We start from the raw sequence: 16566 nt of genomic DNA, 5'->3' as shown, positions 1-16566 counted from the left end.
GGTAGCCACAGTTACACGTTCCCCTTTCAATTTAAAATTTAGTTGCCCAGTTACACCAGCCACATTTTAAGTGCTCAGTAGTCACCTGTCACTACAGCTAGAGTGTCACACAATACAACTTACAGAACATTTCTATCATCACAGAAGATTCTGTTTGATAATGCACCTGCATCAGTTTTGTGGGGTCACTCATGCACTTACGTAGTCAATATGCTGAACACCTACTGTGTGCCTGACTGTATTCTAAGCACTGAGGCTACAACAGCAGACACGATGGACAACGTGCCTGCCCTTCCATTCTCACACTTGAATTTAGGAAGCCTGCACCCAAATGTCACTGTGTACCAACAGCTTGAGGAGGAACAGCACTGAACACAGGGGCCTCGATGTTTTGTAAACTCCTGGCTCATCTGCAGTTTAACTTCTTTGAGGTATTTTTCAGTTTTCTCCAACCCTTAAACCTCCAAATTTTAGACTTCTGATTTGGGTTGATTTGCAAGGCACAAGTGGCTTACATGTTTGATTTACCTGTAAGCATTGGCTAGCATTGTTAAGTCTTCTAGGTTCTGGGGGATAGGTTCATTTGAAAGCAGTTGTTCTAGCATTAATCATTTAAACCAATTCTGGCTGTATTTAGAATGTTAATTTAGTGAAAGGTCTAGTTCTTACTGGTTGTGTATAACCACAGCAGAGACAAGATGTACGCCGCAATTATTTGATTGGTTTTCCTACCACAAAGCCCATGTTTCAGTACACCCTCCCCATATGGGGTTATTCATACAGCATTAATATTAGTAATCTAGAAAGTTGAATAATGGTTGTGGGTTATGCTTTTAAGTTAGCTGTTAGAATTCAGACGTACCTACTAGTGCTCTCCACACGAGCCATGAATGCGTGCACCAACAATGGACTGTAAACGCCTTCCCCGCTGGTGAGTCGGTGACTTACAGAATGTTACAGTTGATAGAGACCTCGATGACGGGTCTTTCGCTCCTGTTTCCTCTTTCCTCATTTATTGGTCCTTTGAAGATGAAAATGATCTGTCCAAGGTAACAGTTGTGAAATTCTGCCATAACATAGTAAATGGGTTCAGAAATTCACTTGCGCAAAGTAGGGGCCCTCAAGCTCTAGAGTTTTAGCATCCTGGAGGACTTAACGGAAGACAGATTGCTAGGCGGTACCCCCAGAGCTTCTGATTCACTAAGTCTAGGGTGGAGCCTGATGACTTGCATTTCTGACAAGTTCCTGGGTGCTTTTTGGTCTGAGGACCACACATCAAGAACCACTAGTGTGCACCATGTGGTTACATTATTTTGATGTTGCTGTAATGATGAGAGTGAGCCTATGTAGCGAGCCAGCCTAGACATCTGAGGGCCCAGCTACCTGATCCAGAGCCATCCAAGTGTAAACTGGATGTAGGCGCCACCTACTGGTGGTTGTGTGATGCCGCGTACACAGTGGAGCTGACTCTGGGTCTTGTAGCTGTCTGGGACTTCAAGGACAGTGTCATGGTTAGTGGGCATTTATTTGTTGTTGTGATCTGGGAACATTGAACCTGGGGAACCCAGCCTCCATCTCTCTGCTTCCCAACTACCGCCCGTTGCTTCCCTATCAGTCTTGTCCTCAGGATCCTCCATATATCCTTCCCTTCCCCAGCAGATGAGGACTTTGGCCCCACCCTGGAGAGCCAGACACATTATATCTAAAATTGCATTGTTGGGGAATTTTAAAGCAGCCCTACAGGCTCTCCCTGCTGAACTGCAAACTCCTTGAGGGCAAGGACCATGTCCTCTTCGCTTTTATTCCCAGCCCCTGAGACTAACAGTGTATGTCACTTGTTGGTATTCACTATTTTTCAAAGAAGTGGACCTTCGGGCTCCCTGCTCCTTGTACAGTATCTTCCTGCCCTGCTTCTCTCTGTGCTTTTTTGGCTGTGGTCCCCCGCAGGAAAAGAGACCTCTTCTCTTTGTCTCCTCCCCCTGCTGCCACTCCAACTCACATCCTTGGCTCTTGCTCTGTTTCCCTAATGAATGCAGTCTTCAGGGAGAGGCACATCCCTCCACCTTGGGAACAGCGACTTAGAGACTAAAATAGTTTCAGCTTTATGCCCGACTCCTAGTCCAGTCTGCCTGTGGCTTCCACACACTCTTCACTTCACTGGACCTCTCAGTCTTTCCCCCTTCTACTCGGTAACTGCTTAATCTTGTGAATCCCTATGAAGCAAGTAGCAGGGGCAAGTGAGAGGTTTACCAAAGAGAAATTGAGTAAAATACCACAGAGAGCTCGTGTTACTCAAAATTTGAATTGCATGAGAGGCTGAGGATCTAAATATTTAAGAAATTCTGAGTCACTCGTTTTCTGTTTTGAATATAACTTGCAAAGTGGTTTCGTTTCTCATCCCACTTCTTCTGTCTCTCTTCAGACTGCGGGCTCCAGGAGAGAGAATGAGCGGGACTGGGCTTACCATGGCTCTTGGTGTCTCTCGGGCAGGGACCAGGATGCTCTGGGAGAGTCCCTCCACCCCTCAGGGCGTCTGAATTAATTGATTTAGAATGTGCCTCTAGGGTTACGAACGGCTAGATAAGGTTCTTGGTTTCCATCCCTGACATCCTAAGAGCCATCTTGGGCACCTTTTAAAATTGCCCCATGTAAGAATCTGGGTGTTAGAATTCCTGAGAGAAAGACCTAGAAATCTATTTTGAAATAGATTATGATCATTACCTGGTTTGGGAAACCACAAGTCTTGGTACTTCTGGATATTTCTTCTAGCCCTTCCAGTCACCAAAGCGAGGTAGAATTATCATCATGGTTAAATGAGCATGTTAAGGTCATCACAGATGAGGTCAAATGACCTTAATCTGGATTCTTCAGATTATGGCTGCACCTATTTTATATTGGCCGGCCCTGCTCCTGCCCCATATTTTTAAAATTTTATTATAATTTTATTCTAGCTGTGCATTCAAAAATTTTACTTTTCCCATGGGATCACTTGACATAAATTATATTCATGTTTTGAAAGATTAAATCAGAACCATAGGTTAAAACTATCTTCATACAGGTCAAGAAATTTATGTGCATTGAAAGGGGAATGGAAAAAAAGAGTTTGAGGTAAAAAATAAAACTTAACAGTAACTCTGAATTTGTGAATGACTTCACATGCCGAAGTGTGTTACACGTTCAAATCATGTGTTGTGGGCTCCAGGGTTCTTCCTGCACGTAAAGCACTGGTAAGAGTCTTGCCTGCCTCCTAGGCACGGCCTTGTCTCCCTTTCCACTGTAAAAACCTGGCACATCTTTCAGAAGAAGATACCTGCTGCCCAAAGGAAGTACTCCTATTTTTAGGTCCCCAAACTTAATTTCTGAAGATGTTTTTCAGATGCTGCAAAGGAAAAAAAAGTAGTTTTCTGTGGACAAGAACTAATCTTTTTCACAAGCAGCGCAGTCAGCGTGACCGAGCACGCCCCCTTAGTGTTTGGTGTTGCTGCAGTATCGTTTCATTCCCTGACCTCAGTGTCTAGTCTTTGAGGCTTTAATAAGCCCCCCTGCTCCTTGTCCTGGTTTCACCCTCTTGCTGAGTTCAGTGACTGGACAGCAAAACACCTCCCCGCCCCACCCCCACCCAATGCAGGTGAGCTCCAGCTGGTCTGGAGGACCCGTCAGGCCGTTGACTTCTCAGTCCCCCAAGCACAGTCCACATTACAGTCAGACCTCGGAGGTGTTGGGGGTTCGGTTCCAGGCCACCACAGTGAGGTGAGGATCACAATAAAGTGAATCATAATCTTTTTGCTGGTGAGGATCTTGCCTTCATATTGGAAAAAAAATGCAACATCTGCAAAGTACAATAAAGTGAAGTGAAGTAGAACGAGGTAATGCCTGTAATGGATTCCTTTTGTAGGCTTTTCCTTGGCAGAAGATGAATGATCTTTACCCTTTTGTTTGGAATTCGGGATCCCAGTGGATTTGACAACTTAGCCTCCAATATTTTGTTTTTTGGAAAAGTGACTGACTATAAAGGGGAAGGGAGGAAAGGAGCTCAACTAAAAGTGTTTTCTTTCCCTTAAACGTTTACTGAGTGCGAGCCTGGAGGCCACTGAAGCCCAGGTGGAGGGGCGAGGTGCCTGCCTCCTCCATCGGCCCGGCTCTCCAGAGGGACACTGCTGCTCCTCAGTTTGCCGGGAGAGTGCTCCTGTAGGTGCCGCATCAGGAAGGCCTCACGAGTCAGGAACCACACAGTCCTGTGTCTTTTGCCTTGTAGTCTTGGCCCGTGTGAGTTAATTGCTAGTATTTTTAAGTGGGGAGGTTCTGTGTCTGACTTCTCTTGAAAATTTAGGGAAAACGTTATTGAGAGGACTTCCAGTTTCTTTAAGAAAAATAAAAGAAATAAAAAGACCAGTTTTTCCGCTGACAATTGGCTAGAGCCGAAAAAAGAAAACCCACTACTCCCTTATTCTTTGCAGTTCACCAGAATCCCACCACTCCCGTGACTCCCAGACCTGAGACAAAGTGACAGTTGCTGTAATTGTGCTCGTTCTACTGATCACTGGTTCAGAGGAAAGGGAAATACTTCTTGCACAAAAGTGAGAAAATTTGGAAGATAGACTAGAAGACCCCAAGTTTCAAGAGAAACAAGACAGAACACCTATTTTTGTATGGAAGTGAGCGCTATTCCTGTGTTTAGTAGACGAAGCATCTGTATCAAAAGAATTTGACTAGAAATTCCACTACCACCCAAACCCAGCCCTGTTGGACACCTGCATCTCATGGTGACTTAAGGTATAAGCGAGCCTGAGAAACCTCCCTGTTTGCTGCCCTGTTTGAACTAATCCAACACACATGATGCTCAAGCCCTGGGGTGACTTGCTGAGTATCAGTTGGCTCCCTCTGTTTTCTCACTTTTCTCTATCCACAAGTGACTCAAACAGCCTATGTGTACACTATTATTAGCTCAGGAGAAAGGAAGACACATACAATGTGCCAGGCACACAGTAGATGCTTTACTTTATTCTCTCAGCAATCCTCTGGTTGAGGTGTCAGCCCCATTTACAGATGAGCAAGCAGAAGCTCAGAGAAGCTGAGTGACTTGCCTAAGGGCACATAGCCAAGCCACTCAGTGGCAGCCCCGATCTTTCCCCTGCAGCGTGGAGCTCCTGCTGCAAATTAAAATGCTCTCCCTGAATTGCCACTTAGCACAATAACCTTAGCTTGTCTGGTGGGTTGATAAGGAGCAGCGGTGATAACAATATCCTGTTTATATTCCATAAAACTGCTATTGAGGATGCTAATGATTTTCAAAAGATATCTGCCTAATGATCTTTCCTCAGATTTAGGGGAAGAAAAGTTTTGTGTTGCTAAACAAAATTTAAAATCCCATTGATGCAGCCAGGAAAAAAATGACAGTAGCTCTCCTTTTTGTCTTTTTTAGGAAGTTCCAAGGAAAATGTATTGTCCTGTTGCATCTGATAGTAAAAGTAATCCCCCTTTCCTCCACATAATTTTGGGTCTCTCTTCCTGATGTACCTGATATGTTAATAATTCTGTCATGCAGGCTGCATCTAGCAGTAAGCACACTCAAAGCCTTTTAAAGGAAGACAAAAGTATAAATTATAAATAAGAACTGTAAAGTTAGCCTTATACATCTGAATCTAATTCCCAAATCCAGTTTAAATGTGTCATTATTTGGCATCTGCTACTGGGAAATAGCTGCTAACTCACACTGAGCACGTTTACTGTGGGCCTGGCAGCGGGGCAAGTGCTTCGTGTGCATCATCTCCGTCCTCTCTGCTGTGTGTCTAGTACTGTTCTTACCCCTTTTACAAATAAGGGATCCACAGGTCAGAGAAGTCGAGAAACCAGCCCAAGGTCTTGCAATTTGACCTTGAGCAAAGCCCTTGACTTCTTGGCATCTCCACCTGCACCTGTAACAGGGAGGAGCATGCTCCATAAGAAACTTCTCCACGGGCCTGTGTTGTTTGTTGACAAGTAAACTCTCCTGTTTCTCTCCCTTCTCATTACTTTCCTGGAGGGCAACTCTAAGGTGTGTTGGCCACCAGGTTAATCAGATCTTCCCTGTCGTAGGGCGATGAGAGCCATTGTTCTGTTTTGTTCAAGCTCTGCTATTGTTGGCCTGAATCATTGACCATCTTCCTTTTTGCCTCACACTCAAATACAGGCGATTCTCATTATTCATAGTAGTTATGTTCTATAAAGTTGCCCCAAATACTTAATTATTGAATAATGAACCATTGCTCCTAGGGAAATACAAGGTTAGGTTCCTATGGGCCTCTGGTCATATTTTTGTCAGCTGATCAATTCATAACCTTGTTTCATATGTTTCTGTTTAGTGATACCTTACTTAGTATATATTGCTGCTTCACTAACTTCAATCTCCAGGCCAGCCACACTATAACTCATGCCTGAGCAAAGCTTATCTAAGATGTATATTTTAGTGGTAAGGCCCATCTCTGTCTTCTGGCACTCAGGAACACCAGACAGCACTTCAGTACTGTGCTTGGGGGCCATTTCAAATAGACATTGAAAAGAAACCCACGAAAATGCTGAACACTTGGCACTAAAGAGCCTGGAGAAAGGACACTTGTTCACAGGAAGAGATCTAAAACAAGAAGACAGCATTGCCTTTTGACCTCTGCTGGGAACATGGCACGTTTAATGACTCAAACTTTTCGCCACCATGTACAGCATGTCTGCAAAGGATTGCTGAAGGACCATGAGTACTGATTTGAGGACTACAAATAAAGCTTATGGATATTAACTCTTTGCTTGTTATTAGTTGAACATTTTTTCTAGTTCTTTATTTGTATTTTTACTATCTAATTTTTCTATGTTATACAGTTTTTCTTTCTCCTTATTGCTTCAAGCTTTGATTTTGAGTTTGCAAATCTTTTCTACTCCCAAGTAATAGAAGAATTTACCCCATTTTTTCCTAGTACTTATGTGCTTTACTTTTTTACATTTAAATGTCAGGTCCATTCCACTCATGATGGAGGTGTAGGCAAACACAGTTCGCCCCATCACACAACCACAGCAAAAATTAACAACTAGACCACAAAACAACTGTCACCCGGAATTGTCAGAAAAATTGAGCTGTATGGAAGTACAACCACCAAGGAATTAAAGAATTCACATTCATGCACATGGGTGGGAGGGATGAAGAGGCAGAGATGCAGGGAGAGATGCGTCAACACAGAACAGGTGGTCTGCACCCAACGTGTTGTTCATAAAAATCAGAAAGGACACCTCAGGAGTGAGGGGATCCCAGCCCCACACCAGACCGTTCAGCCCAGGGCTCCAATGCCAGAAAAATAAATCCTCATAACTTCTGGCTATAAAAAAACCAGTGGGAGTTGGAGCTACAAAAGAAACTGCAGGATTCTCAGAATTCTCCTCTTAAAAGGCCCACAACAACAGACTTAGGACTTACACAGACTCACTCCCTCTGGGCTTCAGCACTGGGTGCAGCAGCAGAAAGGGTGCCAGTGGCTTATGTGGAGAAATCGAAGTGTCTATCATCAAAGTGAGTGCAAGGGGACAGCTTCCTCCTGGGCAAAACTCCTGAGGCCAGGCAGCAGTATTGTCCCCTTTCTGAGCCCTCCCCCACATAGAGCCACAGAACAGTGACACCACATCCGAGATTCCATTAACCTAGTTTACACGGGTTGCCCTGCACAGGCAGTTACCCAAAGTTCCACCCCATCCAATTTACCAGTGAGGTTTTCTACAATAGGCCATGCTACTAAAAGAGGAAGTCCAAGCAGCTCTACCTAATACATAGAAACAAACACAAGGGAGGCTGCCAAAATGAGGAGACAAAGAAACATGGCTCAAATGAAAGAACAGACCAAAACTCCAGAAATATAAACCAAACAAAATGGAAATAAGCAATCTATCAGATGCAGAGTTCAAAACACTGGTTATTAAGGTGCTCAAGGAACTCACTGGGTACTCCAATAGCATAAAAAGACCCAGCCAGAAATGAAGGTTACACTAAGTGAAACAAAGAAAAATTTGCATGGAACTAACAGTGGAGTGGATGAAGTTGAGAATCAAATCAATGATTTGGAACATAAGGAAGAACAAAACATATAGTCAGAGCAGCAAGAAGGAAAAAAAATAAGGGTAGGCTAAGGAGACTTGGAACAACTTCAAGTGTACCAACATTTGAACCATAGTGGTACCAGAAGGAGAATAAAAAGAGCAAGAAATTGAAGACTTATTTGAAAAAATAATAAAAGAAAACTTCTCTGATTTGCTGAAGGAAATAAACATACAAGTCCAGGAAGCACAGAGAGTCCCAAACAAGATGGTATGAAGAGGACCACACCAATCACATCATAATTAAAATCCCAAAAGTTAAAGAGAGAATCTTAAAAGCAACAAGTAAAAAGCAGACAGTTACCTACAAAGGAGTTTTCATAGACTGTCGGCTGATTTCGCAAAAGAAACTTTGCAGGCTAGAAGGGACTGGCAAGAAGTATTCAAAGTGATGGGAAGCAAAGATCTGCACTATATTACTCTCTCCAGCAAAGCTATCATTTAGAATTAAAGGGCAGATAAAGTGCTTCCCAGATAAGGTAAAGCTAAAGGAGTTCATCATCACCAAGCCATTATTATATGAAATGTTAAAGGTACTTATTTAAGAAAAAGATCAAAACTATGAACATTAAAATTGTAATAAATTCACAACTATCAACAATCAGGTCTAAAGAACAAACTAAGCAAACAAACAGAACAGAAACAAAATCATAGACGTGGAGATCATTTTGGAGGGTTATCAGTTGGTAGGGGGAAGGGGAAGAATGGGAGAAAAGGTGCAGAGATTAAGAAGTACAAACTGGTAGGTACAGAACAGATGGGGGGTGTTAAGAACAGTGTAGGAAATGGAGTAGCTAAAGAATTTATATGCATGACCCATGGACAGGGGGTGGGATTGCCAGAGGGAAGGGGGGTTACTGGGTGGAAGGGGGCAAAGGGGGAAAATTGAGACAACTGTAATGCCATAATCAATCAAATATATTGTAAAAAAACTATTGGAGGATTTTAAGCTTAAAAATATCATAATCTGATTGGCATTTATAAAAATCCCTGGTTTGGCTACTTAGTAGAGATTGGATTGCAGAGAAGCAAGAACAGTTTTGAGAAGCCCAGAGAGAGGCTCGACAGTAATCTGAACAACAGAGCACCTGTGCTAAGGTGTAGCAGCCTGAGTGGCAACACACAGATGTGTTCGAGAGATATTGAGCCGGTATCTCTCAATTTTAGTGATTGATTGGACTAAACAATCAGTAAAATTGAAAGGCCAAATTTAGTGATTGATTGGACTTAAGTACAGAGAGAAAGGGATGAATGACTCAGGTTTCTACAGCCTGAATCTCATACGATGTCAGTTATAAAAACAAAGTACCTCTATTCAGCCCCAGGTGCCTCGAAAAGGCTAATTGGGAGTAAACAAAGCATCATCCAGAAAACGTCCTTGTTTATTTATAAGGCTTCACTTCATCTAGATGGAGATATGAGAGGCGAGCCAGAAAACCTGAGTAATTCAGCAGGGATGCTTCACATTTTTGAACCAGGAGTGACATGCTGACTCACATCCAAGCAAAAACAAGCTTGTCCCCCTCCCACTCCAGCCCCCACATCCTTTCAGCCTAATCATTTGTTTAAAAATGGTAGGATGCAATGGTGATTGTTTAAGGTCCCTAGGCTGAAGTTCTTTTAACTGGACTGAGATAAACAGCACAATCAGAATTAGAGTCCCTTGACAAATAGTTTCAGGATCCACATTCTACGAATGTCTGATAAACTTCAGTTGTTACAACAGCCAAAGTTTCAGACTGACCTCTGGCCACTTCCAGGCTCTTTGAAAGGAGGGACTGAATGATCAAAGGATGTCAGCAGACAGTTTGTACAAAAAGAAACCAAATATTAGGGACTGTGTTTTTTTGAGGGGGGGTTTCAATCTCCCTAGTACACAAAGAACATTAAATTAAAATGAACACAGAAGTGCCATGTCCCACCTATTCAGTCAGATAAAATGATAAAATTGAATAATGCCAGGCTGTGGTTTGTATAAACTCATACATTTATACATTGTTTTTTTTAATTCAGCGGACATTGTTACAATGTCTTTGGTGGTCAGTCTGATAGCAGGTGATAAAGACCATGGAATGATCAGAAACTAAAACAAATAAATGTCTGGTCCGTTTGGAACTCCCGCTGATGTGTAGTATTTGGAGTAAGCACAATTATCTTTTTTTATATTACTCTGCCATTCTCTCAAGATTTATTTAGGAATTCATCTTTTTGCCCACTGATTTGGTATGCTGCCTTGATCATATTCTAAATTTCCATATAAAATTGGGTCTATTCATGTGTCAGTATCAAATTGTTTTAATTACAGAGGCTTTAGAGCATGTTATGTCTGATGGGGCTGGCAGCTTTATCCTCCCCTAGCCCCACTTTTTGGGGAACTTTTTTGCTTTTGTTTTCCAGGATTTTCCCAGCCATTTTGTATTTGTTTTCTATGAACTTATCATTTCAAGCCAGTTTGCATATCAAATATCAGAGCTTCTCTCTTAACTTGCTACATGGACATTTCTAGCTGGCACATTTTCAGAGGTCCACAAAGGGGAATTGCCTCCTGAGTCGATGGCACGGATATAACTGTCCCATTTGAGGCAGTGGGAGAGGCGGGGTTCTACTGGGCTCACTCTCCTCAGGGAGTGAGTGACTCAGGTTTCTTGCAGTCCCTTGTTCCTCCCAAGCTAATCATCAGTGAGTTCCCCACCTGTGCTGCTTTCTCTGCGTGTTTCGTCAAAGGTTTGCATCATCGTCCCCTTTCTCCCTGCTTTTGTTCAGCCTTTGGCTATAAAACTCTGCATTTTCTCAGAATTTCATTCCAGAAATTAATTGTCATCCTTGGAGCTCCTAAATTATTTCCTGAGGCACCAGATACAATTAATGTTTCCAACTGTACAATTGAAAAGAGGCTTTGGATGGAATCTCGTTGTAGCTCTCCATCCATCCAAAGCAGCACAATTGACCTAAGAGACTCAGCTGCGAAAGCATCATTATAATGGGTGAGTGAGTTCAGTTAGGCCACTAAATGAATATATAAAAACCCAGTCATTTTCATGTAGAAGCAATTAGAAAATGTAATGGGAACACAAATTCCGTCACAGAGGCAAAATGAGTAAATATAAAATGCCTAGAAATTAACAAGACCATATAACTTAAATGAAGGGGAAAACACTGCAAAACTCCACAGAAAGGCCCAAATAAACATTAGTTTTAAACACTAGACCACATCGTGCTTGTAGTTAGGATGGCCCTGTGTGGCCCAGATGAGCCCAAGTGTCCCAGATTTATGGGTGCAGTTGTTTCTTGATATGTGAGTAAAATGGCTCTCATCCATGCCTCATGGAAAGTCTAACAGTTTCTTGAAGACCTCAAAAAAACTTCCAGAGAAGAGTGAGGAGCTTAGGTTTCCCCGTGACCAATTTAAACTACAACTCTCTCTGCTGTCCTGTTGCCTGATCACTCCTTCATTCATTCATTCATTTCCTTGTGCACTGTACATGTATTGAATACTTACCACGTCCTCAGCCCTCCATAGATGTCTGCTACCACTGCTTATGGCTCCAGTGCATCCCACCTCTGTTCCCGGTCACCCTTGTCTTGGGTCATAGCGCCTTCTCTTTTACTGCCCAGCTGAGCACCATCCATACAGGGCTATTTTGTACAAGACATTTGCTGAGGTTTTGAGGATACTAGTGTTGGATAAGCATTGTGGGGGAGAAGGAAGAAAGATGTGACATATAAATACAAAAAGCATAAAAAAGAAGTGATGCAAAATTAAATATCATACACCTGAAAGTTGGGGTCATCTCCCATGGAGAATTTCTCGCTTGACCCTTTATTCGTAGCTCCCACCTGCTGCTGTCTTTTGGAATTGCCTCTTTTTTTCTGTCTCTTTACATCTTTGGTTTATCATCTCAGCCTTCCTGATTTCTGGATTGCTTAACCGCTCATTCTTGGCCTTTGGGAACTCAACTCTCCTATTTATTTTATAGTGGAGAGGAATTTGACTATTCTTTCTCTCCCTGTTCCTCACCCAGATGACACTGTGAGAGAAACGGCTTCAGTTTTCCCAAACAAGTCATTCTGCTCCACAAAAAGAGCGCTTCTCACCCTCTGAGAAGAATTCTTCTGATCTCTAGAGCTACAGCCTAAACTATCATCTATTTTTCTCCTTACCACACTTGGATTTTGAAAAGATCAGGTCTCTCCAAAGTTAATAAAGCAAGTAGATTATTCTAACTATGATCTGAATGATTATTTTTCTGGAATTTAGTTAAACGATTTTGAACTTAATTTGGAGGGTTCAACAAGTTCAAAGAACTAGGCAAATCTTTAAAAGAAGAGTAAAAACCAAGGGCATTCTAGACCAATTTAAGCAACACTTATTGTTATAGCAGAAGAACGAGCAAACAAAGAAGTAAAGCATGATACAAAGTCCAGAAAATAAGTAAAAAATGTACAAGAATAAAGCACAGGCAACTATTTATGTAATCTTGGACTGAGGATGGCCTTTCTAACCATAGTAGTGTATGCATATGTCATTCTTAAATAAATAAACAAACAAACAGGATGCTTTACAGCATGAATGAACCTTTAAAACATTATGTTAAGTGAAAGAGCCAGAAACGACAGGCCATGCATTGTATGATTCGATTTATGTGAAATGCACAGAATAGGCAAATCTATAGTAGATTAGTGGTTGCCAGGGAATGGAGGAAGGGAAAGATGGGAAATGACTGCTAATGAACGTGGGAATTTCTTCTTACAGTGATGAGAATATATTGGAATTAGGTACTGGTGATGGTCGCACAACTTCTGAATACACTGACAACTGAATTGTATACTTTAAGGCTGACTTTTAGGATACATGAATTATAGCTCAGTTAAATTTTTTAAAGACAAATCAATTCTTACTTGGGGTATCATGAAAAAAAATTCCAACATGTCAGTAGAGAATGGTTAAAGACTGTGTTAAGGAAAACAGTATTCAACCTTGAGAGTAAAATTGAAATGAAGGAATGAATTTTTTAAAAGTATTCAATGACACTTGTTAAAGATGGTCAGGCAGACTTTATTCTGAACCATCAGAATAGCAGAGGGATTACTACAATGGGATTTTACCGTGGGAGACAGAGATTGGACTCAAACCCTCATATGGCACGGGCAAGTGAAAGTTTAGCAAGGAATAGGGTTGGAGATCATTGGATGGAAAATTACTAAGAAGAAATACCAAGGCATTCTGGCTAATCTGACCCATCAGGATTCTCACTGAAGACAGGCCAGGGTCATCATCCCCTGTGCAAGGTGGGGGATGAGGGCCCTGATCATATATTGAGGGCGATTAGAGTTTGAGCATGGCGTGGGTAGCAATTCCGGTGATGCCAACTTAGCAGGGTTCTTGCTAAAACTGGGTTTGACAAGGACATGCATGGAAGGGCCTAAGAAGGCGGCTCCGGGGCCTGACTGAAGAATCTTTGTCAAATGTGAGTTTACAATATTTTAAAGACAAATGACTCATAAACACATAAAATGCAAACTAAAGCCATCAGACAGAACATTTGCCCACTTACTTGGCAAAGAGGGAAAGAAATTATAAATCTTCATCATTGGGTAGGTTGTAGTCCAATAAATATCCTCATGTACCGGTATTGATGAAAGTCTGCTTGGCAATATGGTTCAAAAGCCATAAATTGTGTCCTTGCATTTCCATTTCTAGGAATTTAACTAAATACTGTGTGCCGTTTAAAGTTAACACAATACAAGATGTTTCTGCTACTATGGAGAAGAATTAGAATGTATAATGCATAAAATGAGACAGGCCACTAGAAATGTATACTTGAAGGCTAGAGAAATAGATCATTTGTATTTTCTTATATATTCTTATCTATATTTTCTGTTTAGCTATATTTTTCCAAATATTCTGTATTAGAGGTATGTTTTATAACAGAGAGTGATAGAAAAGTTTAATGCAATACAATTTCAAGTGTGGTGAAGTTGTTTGGGTTGTTTAGCACCATAGTAGAAATGAGATTAGAAATTTCTTATCTCTCTTGTTTTAAAATCAGAGATTCAGGAGAGGATGATTGGAAGCCTCAAAAGTTCCAAAGCCAGATTCTTACTCTCTAGTTACCCAAATAAGTTTCCTTCAGTGGTATGCATATTTCAGGATTTGGCCAATTTGATTAACTGGTAACTTTTATAGCATATACTGTTGTAAATTATACTGTGGTGTAGCCATTTGAAGAGTTTTCCTTTTCAGCCCTGGCTAGTGTGGCTCAGTGGATTGAGTGCTGGCCTGTGAGCTAAAGGGTTGCTGGTTCAAATCCCAGTGAGGCCACATGCCTGGGTTGTGGGCCAGGTCCCCAGTAGGGGGTACACAAGAGGCAACCACACATTGATGTTTCTCTCCCTCTCTTCCTTCCTTCCCCTCTCAAATAAATAAATAAAATCTTAAAAAAGAAAATAATTTTTCTTTTCAGAGTCAGGTGCTTTTGCCTTTACAACTAGTATCATGTTAAGTGGAGTTCTTCTTGATTATCGACTTGAATTATATTCCCCACATGTAACAATTTTCTTCTCCCAATTCCCTAGACAGAATCATGAATAAACTGGAGGACAAGAAGGACCAGATGATACCATGAAGAGAAGTTTACAGGCCCTCTATTGCCAACTGTTAAGTAAGTTATTACCACATTTCTTCTGTCCTGGAACGTACCAGTGTCACACCGTGTTTGTCCACTGCCAGAGACTCACCCACTTTCTGGAGGAAGACCAGGGTTGGTCATTGAGAGAGGACAGTAAATTTTCCCTCTGCATCATCTAGGTGCCTGAAGTATCAAGCATTTAGTTATTCTGTTGCCTTGGGTATCAGTTATAATGTAGACTCTGTTGTAATTCTAAATTGGCATGTTGCCTATAGTTAATTCAAGAAGGAGTGTCAGACACCTTGTTGCTCTGGTTTGTGTGGTAAACAGTGTTCCAGGATGATCCTCTGTAACTCTCACAGGGAGAGGGAGTGGTAGGTTGTGCGTTCTGTGCATTTTGTGTCAGAGCTGTTACCATTCAGTGTTTGTTCAGCCTTTGGCTTGGAATAGTTTGCATAGTGATGCTTGTTCTTAAATAATGAGAGTGGAAAATGTAATTTCTTTAAATTTGGTGATAGAATGAAGAGTGTTCAGTTGGGACTTGCTGCATGTTACTCATGAGTTTTGTGGATTGTGATGCAAAATGCCAGTTGCCACTTAGTGCTTGTATGGCCTTTGAGACTGGCATCCTTAATGAATGAATATAAACACCAATCCCAGTAGGCAGTTTTGATGTTGGGATTGACCCACTCGGGACAACAGGCATTTCCCATTCCAGGTCATACAAAAGCCGTCGAGTTAGGAAAATTTAGAATTGAATGTGTTTGTCAGGTTCTTGCCAAGGTAAATAGAGGACCTCTCTTTCCTGGGCTGAATGGCTCCTTATTAACTTTTGCCAAGAATTTAGCATGAAGGAGGTTGAGGTGCAAATCACCAGTCAGCCCTTAGAATTAGCCATTCAAGTTATGTTGCACCCCCAGTTCTCGGCACTTTATCTACAGACAGCATTCTGGTTGGTATTTTAATTGACTCGTTGCTGCTACTGAATTATGATCCCTCAAACGCGGACTGCATCAGCCTACTTCAGTCTGGTGGAGCGTCGCCAGGAGTTATAGCAACTTTCATGTTTGTTTCCATGTTTTCTCTAGGACTGTGAGTTGTTGCTTCTTTTAAAAAATGATAAGCTTTCTTGTTAAAGAAAAGGCTTTACAGATTGAAAAAGCAAGGTCGTCAAAAAATGATTAACTCTGCCTTGATGGGTGAGGGGACATTTGAAGGTTAAATAAGATTACACACACACACACACACACACACACACACACACACACACCACCACCCCACCCCCCAGGAGGACAGGCAGGCTTTGCAGATGAACCAGGAAATGAAAAAGAGCATCGTCGATTTGGGAGGCAGCAAAATGTTTGAGTTCACCATGCTGATTACACGGCCCAGAGTTTACATAATATTATTTAAAAGGCATCAGGTAAGTCGTGTCCTATGTTTCAGAGCCAAGTCTTATCCTCCAAGGCCCTTCCAAAGTGGAGCATAAGTGAAAGCTAAAGGGGTTTTCCTCAAAGATTTTCCAGATAATCTACTGCAGAAATCTACTTTGTCCTAACACCTTCGTGGCAAGCTTGCCAGAGTAAGTAGTTTCCTACTGGTTAGGAGAAAGGTGGGTAGTGGCCTTCAATAAACCACTCTGATTGCTAGATAGCCGGTCGTGGGCTGGAGCCCAGCTTTGTACAGAACTGGGAGGGTGGAACACTTGGGCACTGGATTCAGTGAGCCTGGCTTCAGAGCATGGTTTTCACAAGTTCGTTAAGATGAAGGAGTGTTATTTGTAGCATTATTTTTCCTGTGGGAGGCACTGGATGTTTAGAAAAATTCT

General features: G+C 41.8%; 1 protein-coding gene across 3 annotated transcripts in view; it reads left to right on the top strand.

Annotated features, from left to right (window-relative positions):
- The window catches only part of TMEM108 (transmembrane protein 108), a 296705-nt gene that overhangs the window by 139458 nt on the left and 140681 nt on the right, over positions 1–16566 (top strand). For 2 of the 3 annotated variants that reach the window (XM_037143879.2, XM_053668972.1), the window contains exon 3: positions 14686–14771. In XM_037143879.2, the coding sequence (XP_036999774.2) occupies positions 14732–14771 (40 nt within the window). In that variant the 5' untranslated portion in view covers positions 14686–14731. The remainder of the gene's footprint in view (positions 1–14685; positions 14772–16566) is intronic. The other variant, XM_053668973.1, reaches the window with a different exon arrangement.

The sequence above is a fragment of the Artibeus jamaicensis genome, unplaced genomic scaffold, assembly GCF_021234435.1.
Source record: "Artibeus jamaicensis isolate MK-2021 breed Jamaican fruit bat unplaced genomic scaffold, CSHL_Jam_final contig_519, whole genome shotgun sequence".
Classification (NCBI taxonomy): domain Eukaryota; kingdom Metazoa; phylum Chordata; class Mammalia; order Chiroptera; family Phyllostomidae; genus Artibeus; species Artibeus jamaicensis.
This window is presented reverse-complemented; position numbering and strand designations above follow the sequence as displayed.